We start from the raw sequence: 8,272 nt of genomic DNA, 5'->3' as shown, positions 1-8,272 counted from the left end.
TCTATTTAGTTATTAATTAAACTATTACATCTAGCAAACTCAACACACTTCTATCTACAAGTAGCTCGCATATATTAATCTAAAAGACCTCGAGAACTAAGATTTTTTCTTTCTTTTCTTTCTTTTTTATCGAACAAAGTTCTTGCTATGTAGATATGGTTCTATGTATGAGTACATTTTTCTTCTCTCTCAATTATTATCTTAAAATTTTCTTAATTAGTTTTTTATATATATAAATATGCTTTATCATATAGATTCATTTCCAGTAATATATATAAATATGTATTTTTATAAAAGATTCTATCATATAATTATAATATTTTTAGAATTTATTCTTTGTAATAATAAATTTGTAGAAAGATTGAAATTAAGTGATTTTTTAATTAAGTTAGTATAAAATTCTATATTTTTCTGTTTACAAAGATGTCCATCAACTTTTGTGTTTCAAATTCCACACGTGGACTTCAAGTACTTAAAGTTGTAGAGTTTTATTAATTTTATAGAAAATTATTTGCATTGAGTACTAGAGTTATAGGAACATTTGAGAAACAAAACGAAAAAATCATCAAAAAATAAAATGTGAATATACTATAAAGTTTTAGAATATTTATTTTTAATTATCTTATATTAGTTAAAATATATAGTAATACATAAATATATAAGTAGGCTACAAAATTTTTTAATTCACGATTCATTTTAATATATTTTAAATTCAAAAACAAAATATCTATTTATATATTCATCTTCTAACAATTTTTAAAATTATATACATTATTTTATACTAGCAAAAAACTACGTGCGAGGCACGTGTAATAAATTTTATGCCAGGTTTTTTCTATGTTATTTGAAAGTGAGATTATTATTGAATACTGAATGCAATATATTAGTGTTTAAGAAAGCTTAATGATTTAAATATGTTCTTAAGTTAATCCAAAAATAAACTAAAAATTGATATTCCAATACTTAAAGAAACATTACTTAAATGAGGATAAGATAAAAAGAAAATTAAAAATCAATCTCTAAATTGTTGATAATTGAAGATAGCATTAGTCTAAAAATTGTAGATAAGAAAACTAATGATAGTCATTAGTGGATTTCAATCTTCATTTTCTTTGATAGAGACAATAGTGTAATTTTTGTATTTTGCACTAAATATTCAATTATTATTTTTTTTTTCTGTAGTATGTAATTATCATGTAAGTACTAAATATTCATTTAAAAAACTTGAGCAAAAAAAAGTACACTAATTTTTATTTTAAAAAACACACTATAAGTGTGACATTTTTTTTTTTAAATTATATCGGTGTTATTTTAAAATTTTAAACAAATATAACTGAGAGAAAAATATTATTACTGTTCGAAATATTTTCAATAAGCCCAAAAAATAGTGAACTCCATTATAAGATGATTATCACTTCAAAAAAGGTGATACACTTAAAAATGTTCATTTCATCTTGGTTCAAAAAACCCAAGTAAAGGCATAGATAAAAATAAGTATGGGGTTATTGCTTCAAATTAGTTTGAACTTGATAATTCTAATAACTCTGTGTAGACTATGTTTTTGGTGTAGTTCTTATCGTGCTGGCCTGTGGTCACAGGTCAGATTAACACACGCACTGTAGACGATGTTTTTGCCCTTGACAATGCCACATATAACTGACCGTGTGAAAAAACAGGTTGTGGCAAATAAACTCCAACATAATCTAATAGTCAACTATACCTTTATACAACTCAGACCGAATATGATATTGCTCATTTCTGTAATAGTCTAATCTTGATGTCTCAATCTTGACATGCATATCTACGGCATACTGTTGTAGCAGTCGTCCTGAGAGTAGCAAAATTGATCGTGCATCTTCTCTTATTTGTAACTTGAAGCAATAATATTCGCGACACAAAACTACTGCTTCCTTTTTTTGTCGGTTTGATACTACAAGAGGTGCGTGAGAAGGAAGTGTTACTAAATATGGTGTGCATAGTGAATAAAACATTGATGAGATTTAAAATTTTACAATCTAACCTCGTTCTTCAGCGACAAGTAATTCTTCTGCAGTGGTTGTCTGTTGAGGATCTATTGTTGGGCTACGAACATTGGATCTGGTTGTGTGTCCTCCAATTCGTTTTATGTGTTGATGCCAACCAGAATCTTCGTGAGGAAATAAAATTGGATATTGCAATGGATCGTAACAGCCGTAGTAATATTGAACTTTATGTTTTCCACCATAATGATTATACACAAAAATGTCACACCCTCCTTGTTGATACCCTTCATCATCTTCCACCCAAATTGCTGCAACTTGTGAGGATGTAGGAGCATTGAATACACGCTGATCTAGCCCAGCATCTTCTCTTACTTGAATTATTTATGTTTCCAAATCTGGCAAATCTCCAAGTGAACGAAAGAATATAGAATACGGATTGATTCGAAGGATATTCATAAGTTGACTTGTAACAGATGGATCCAGTCTGCATTTTGAATTATTAAGTCGGTGCTCCAATTCATTCTCGGTGTCGTAAAAATATAGTTGCAGATTAGAGGGACGTCCATCAGATGGTAGTAAATTATTGATTGTGTGATAGATTTGCCCTTGGCTTCAGAAAGTATATATTCCTTTATTCCTTCGACACATCGATTTGTCGTAAGTAACTCCCATTGATGTAAAAGCAAATTTATTGTTGTAAGTTCGAATGTATGTTCGAAAATGTGTAGATTCTTCGCTACTGGAAGTAAACAATTCATAAAGTTCATTCGGCACATCATTTGTTGCGAGATAAATTTTTCCATCGGCACAACAAAAGCCTGTTGTTTCATGAATGAAACGCTTTGCTTTGTAATGTTTGCATCGAGGGACAGATGCTAGAGAAAATGCTTCAGATGGCACCTCTTTTAGCAATTGACGAAATTGAGGTGAGGAATGAAGATGGAGACCTTTTTTATTGTAAAAAAATAATTAGGTATCAAATTCCAACTCACATAACATATTGATTTTAATTATAAATTGAAAGTGTCCCTTACCGCTACGAGGTCTTGTTACTCTTGTATTGTAGGTTGGTCCCCCAGCAAATTCATTTGGGTTCTGATTATATATATTAATATTTATCAAAAACAACATCCAAAATAATCATATGGAGTTTCATCACGTGAAGGAAGTAGCAGAGTTTTGAAAAAAAAAATATTGGTCAAATGCAAAACTGATTGAAATTGACATTGCTCGAAGATGATGAATTTACAAATAAATTAGTTTCACAATCGACATTGGTAGAAATATTATCTCCACAAGAAGATTCATCTTCATTTATGGTAGTGTGAGTGGAATCATTTCGCAGTCTTTTTGTTTGTTGTTGACTTGACGCTGCCGTATTCTCGACAATATATGTGTGGAGATCAATATGATTGGGATTACTACTTACACTAATCGGATTGATCTTAAATGCGTTTTGTTTAGCATATCTCTCTCTTTGTTTTTTACATATTGCTTTATTTTTTTCGATTGGTAAATCTTTATATGGAATCCGCTTTGAAGGTTCTCTGTCACGATCTTGTAAAATTAAATTATGAACATTAATTTCATATGTATTAGTTTCTCTTAAACAAAACACATTTTTAAGTTTTAGGTATTTTGTGTATGACATCTTACCATGTGTCATTATGATAATGTAAAAAATGTTGTAAGAATCCAATCTACACAAGTAAAAAAAGATGGTGTAATAAAATAATTGCAGACATTAAATTTAAATAATAATAATTCAAAAAATCCATACTTACATGAAACGGTTAGATCAAAAAAGAAAAACTCTATATGATTAAATATAGTATAGAGTTTTATTTTTGACAATATTCATAATATTTGAATATAACATTTTGGACAATATTCATTATTCACAATGAATTATTACAACTACTTTCTTTTTATATTTTCTTTTAATTTACAATCAATCAATGTTATTATTGTTTTTGAAATTTAATAGAAACAATAGAAACGAAATTGATAATAATAATAATATAGGATAAGAACGAAATATGAGAGAGATGCATGATGAAGATATATTCTTCTTAAAAGAAACAAATGAAGAAGCGATGAATATTAACATTAAAATTTCATATTTATTTTTATCCAAAAAAAATAATAAAAAAATATAATATTAAAGTGATGAATATTAACATTACTTGGGAGAATAAGCAGAGAGAAAAATCTGGAGAAGAAAAGAAGTGGTGTAACGGCCAACAAAAAAAATTAGAGGGTATATGATTCTGTTATATATATTGGAATGAAAAAAGAGAGAAGAGATGAGATATAAATAGGTTTTGAGTTGATGACATATATTATTATTCTCAGCTAGCTTTGATATAAATTAGAATAAGAATGTCCAAATTATAATAGGAAAAGGAATACATAGATATTTAATTTTTAAATTCTTTATGACGAACTAAATAATAAATAATAAAAAAAAAGATAAAAAAAAAACAAAAGCTAAATAACAAAAAAATAATAAATAAAAAAAAGATAAAAAATAAAATGTTTCCTGAACTTAAGGTCACTACGTGCAACCATCCCTCGTATACATGTTTGAATTAGAACAGCTGACGAGTGCAACTTTTGATATGCATTCCTAGAAAGACACATACGATAATGAGTCTGGATTTTGATAGAAGCGGCCTCCCTTCTCTTGTATTCATACTGGTAACGTGCAACTTGTCCTGCCATAGATCCGAAAAAACATAACATGAGTCATATAAAATTTTCTATCAATGTGGAAAATAGTCTGTGATCGAGGACGTATAAAGTAACAAGAGGATACTATTGTATACCTCTACAAAAGGCTTGAATTTGAATAGAAGAAACCCGTAGCAAGATAAAGCTTTTCCGAGCAAGATATGACCGTACTTTCCTCTGTATGACACTTGCTGATCTTCCTAAGACCTCACTTCGACAAGCATCCAATTCTGCCATTTGGCCAGCTCTGAGAAAAACTTTGGTTTTACCAATCTGTCATTAAAAATGGTTAAAAGACAAAAAAGATCAAAGGATTTTCTATTTCAAGTAGCTTCTAACCTCAACAGTAGAATAAGATTAGTTTACAACATTCGGGAACCTATGAAACTAAAGCTGCAATGCTAAGGAAAATACAATTGGGGGTAGGTAAGCAAAAAGTGATCTACTGGTGATTATCTGATAACCCTTAAGATCCACTCTCTAGAAGCCGCTTAGAAGCAGTTACTTCATCACAGCTAAAAGTAGACAATTTAATATATATATATAAATCACTCTTGTAAATCTAATAAATATACTAAATTACTAATAATCATAATAATAACAATAACAATAAATGTCCTGGATTCTGATTAACCTACCTCCCAGCAAAGACATTAGGATCCAAGATGCCAAAACAACCTACAAATTCACGGAATGGCTTTCTTGTAGGATATCCAGCACAACTAATCCTAATGGCCTCCATAACCCCCTGAAATAAGAAATTTATCAATTACATTATGTACATAATGCAACCAAACACAATCAATTGGTATTGACACAAGAACATTTGAAAGACCACAATAAAAAACATACCCCGCAATGAAGCTGCTGCAAAATATTGCTATTCTCAAATATAGAGAGCTTCAGAAGATTATTGGGCTTTACACATCTTATGGTAACACTCAACGTTTCAAGCAAAGACTACAGTTGTTGATGTATAAAGTACAAGAAAAATTGTCACCATAACAGATCTGACTAATATACCTGAAGATATAAATATTAGGAAAGAAAAACAGACCTTAAAGCGAGAGCCTATCGAAGAGAATTTCGATGATTTGGATGATTCTTCTGGTAAAGGAGGGAACAAGCCTGCAACAAAAGAACTATTGGAAGCACCCAAAAGTTCTTGATGTTCAGCAACAACATAATCTTTGTTCTTATCCAAGAAGAGCTCTGTTTGATAAGTAACCTGACAGTACAATGTTACCATGGATATAAATATTGTACAATTTTTTGCATCCTCTTCCACAAGATTAAATAATCAAAGTATTTTACAATAAGTCTATTAAATTTCACACTTACTTCTCCAGCATAATGACAAATTGTGAAGTCGCTGCGGGCTAATTTTGGCTTGCTAAATCATTTGTGGTCTTTATAGGTTTGATACAGCTTCTGCTCATGGTATCATTTGTTGATCTTGGAAACATACTACAATTAACAATTACGAGCTGTCATGACCTCAACAACATAAAACAATACCATCTACAGGTAATGTTAACATTCGTATCTTAAACAAACGAATGAAAGATTTTATTTCATAAAAACTTGTATATCAATACATACCACGCCTCATCCAGAAGAGCAATTATACCTCCAGGTTTCTGCAATAATAGAATTTCATATATGTTAAAACAGCAACAAACGACTGAACTTCCACCTACTCTCTCACTCATCAAATGATAGATTCTAACAGAGAATAAAAGCATGTTTATCATCAATATTGCATAATTATAATGTCAACTGAAAACAGTTGTATGTTATTTTCCTATCACTTGCAAACTTCATAATTCTTTCTGATGCAAACATACCTATAAAGCAAGAAATCAAACTATTATACAGACTTATTCAGCAAAACATGAATGGGGGCTTAAACAGCTACCAGTAACAAAATGAAACACTAAGAGAAGATAGAAGTAAACATACAGTCTGGAGCTTGCAAATCCATTTGAATTTCTGAACGAGCCATTCGTGGCAGGAGGAGGTGGCCCAGGAGCTGTTGCTATGTTAGTTCCCACAATCTCTATCTTCATTGGCTTCCCATCGAGTTGCACATTGTTGTATCTTTTGACCGCTGCCACAGCATCTCCCCTTCGTGAGAAAACTACTTCCGCAGTTCCCTAAGAAAAAGAGCTTTTTTTTTTTCTAAGCTACAGTAGCATAGAATGAATCATCGGAAAGGATCTAATTATGCCAAACTTTGGTACCTTCGATCTACCGCTTCGGTCGTAATGGATTGAATAACGTTTCAGATCACCAACTTCAGAAAAAAGCTCCTGCACACATAGTAAAACTGATGCCTCATGTTGGTTAGTATGTTAAGTCCATCCTCCAATGGCTATATGCAATACTATGTCACTCAAAATGGTTTCAACTTTCTTTTTCATTTTTTTTTTCAAAATAGGTAGCCTAAAGATTTTCGAGAGCGTGTTCACTTGATTTAATTCTAAGTTTCTAATACCAAGGCAAGTTAAAAAAGATTATGCTAATCTATTTATAAATGATGTGTACTTATTTGGTACAAAATTTAGTGCTTTGTGCTTTCAATATATCTGGTACCTTCTATGTTTTGATATTTTGAATTGTACATTTTGGTATCTTAAATTCAATTTAATCAATAAAAAAATTATTAATATAATCAATGGTCTTCAATTAGTTGAGTTTTAAAATTAAAATTAATTATTTAATTAGTTTTTTTAAAGCTAATTATTTACTTATGTTAGTAAGAGCAATTTGGTCAAAGTTAATAATATTTTTTTTTGAATTTAAACAAAATATGATAAAATAGCATTATTGAAAATACTGATAACAAACCTCTCTATATATATATATATTTATGTGGGAGTCCAATTTATAAACAGAAGTAATTCCAACACTTTTTTTTTTTTTTAAAAAAAAAAACAATTTAACATATATACCAATAAATGATGAGCCGATCATCATGCCTAGAACCAAAACATAGTTGCATTTTACGGATGCCGAATCGAAGATTGAGGGCAGTAGTCAGAATCAAGTATGACTTGACTAAACGCATGATTAGATTTTATGATCTAATAGAAATAAAATATCTTTAACTCTTTACCTTCCGAAAGAGAAGCAGAGATGTGGGTGTTCTACCTGATCTCCCTGCCGTTGACGGTGGGGATAGTAATTTTGACGCTTAAATACTTCTATGGACTTGAGGTACCTCGCTAGGGTTTCGTCGATGGACGAAGAAGAGAAGAAAGAGGTTTGAATTGAAAGGGGAAAAGCTATTTTTGAGATTAATCCCCGTTGTTTTCTTTTAAAATGGTGTGTGATTCTCGAATATTTAATATCTGTTCAAATGTTAATAGGATTTGTTTTATTATTATTTTATTAAACAAAAATTAAAAGTTACCCATGAATTTCTCATTAACCAAGAATTTCAGTTATATAGACACACTTTATATAGAATGGAAGAGGTTTCAATAGTTACATTTTTATTGTAACCATCATGGTTACATTTTTTTAAGCCCTTGGATTATTATTAAATGGTTGTG

General features: G+C 30.1%; 1 protein-coding gene across 1 annotated transcript; it reads right to left on the bottom strand.

The window, feature by feature from the left end:
- Positions 1 to 6,565: 6,565 nt before the first annotated feature.
- On the bottom strand, positions 6,566 to 7,341 carry LOC133039685 (THO complex subunit 4A-like). The gene is made up of 3 exons (XM_061118598.1): positions 7,311 to 7,341; positions 6,959 to 7,044; positions 6,566 to 6,871 (listed from the first exon to the last, which is right to left on the bottom strand). Exons 1-3 carry the CDS (start codon positions 7,339 to 7,341, stop codon positions 6,596 to 6,598), a joined length of 393 nt encoding a protein of 130 aa, XP_060974581.1. The 3' UTR covers positions 6,566 to 6,595.
- Between the last annotated feature and the right edge of the window lie 931 nt (positions 7,342 to 8,272).

Source organism: Cannabis sativa, chromosome 7 (assembly GCF_029168945.1).
Source record: "Cannabis sativa cultivar Pink pepper isolate KNU-18-1 chromosome 7, ASM2916894v1, whole genome shotgun sequence".
Taxonomy (NCBI): Eukaryota; Viridiplantae; Streptophyta; class Magnoliopsida; order Rosales; family Cannabaceae; genus Cannabis; species Cannabis sativa.
This window is presented reverse-complemented; position numbering and strand designations above follow the sequence as displayed.

Coding starts and splice junctions, on each gene's coding strand:
- LOC133039685 (XM_061118598.1), bottom strand. CDS start 7,341: ATGTACAATTCAAAATATCAAAACATAGAAG. Junction 7,045..7,310: donor AAAATATCAAAACATAGAAG/GTACCAGATATA, acceptor ATGAGGCATCAG/TTTTACTATGTGTGCAGGAG. Junction 6,872..6,958: donor ACCGAAGCGGTAGATCGAAG/GTACCAAAGTTT, acceptor TCTTTTTCTTAG/GGAACTGCGGAAGTAGTTTT.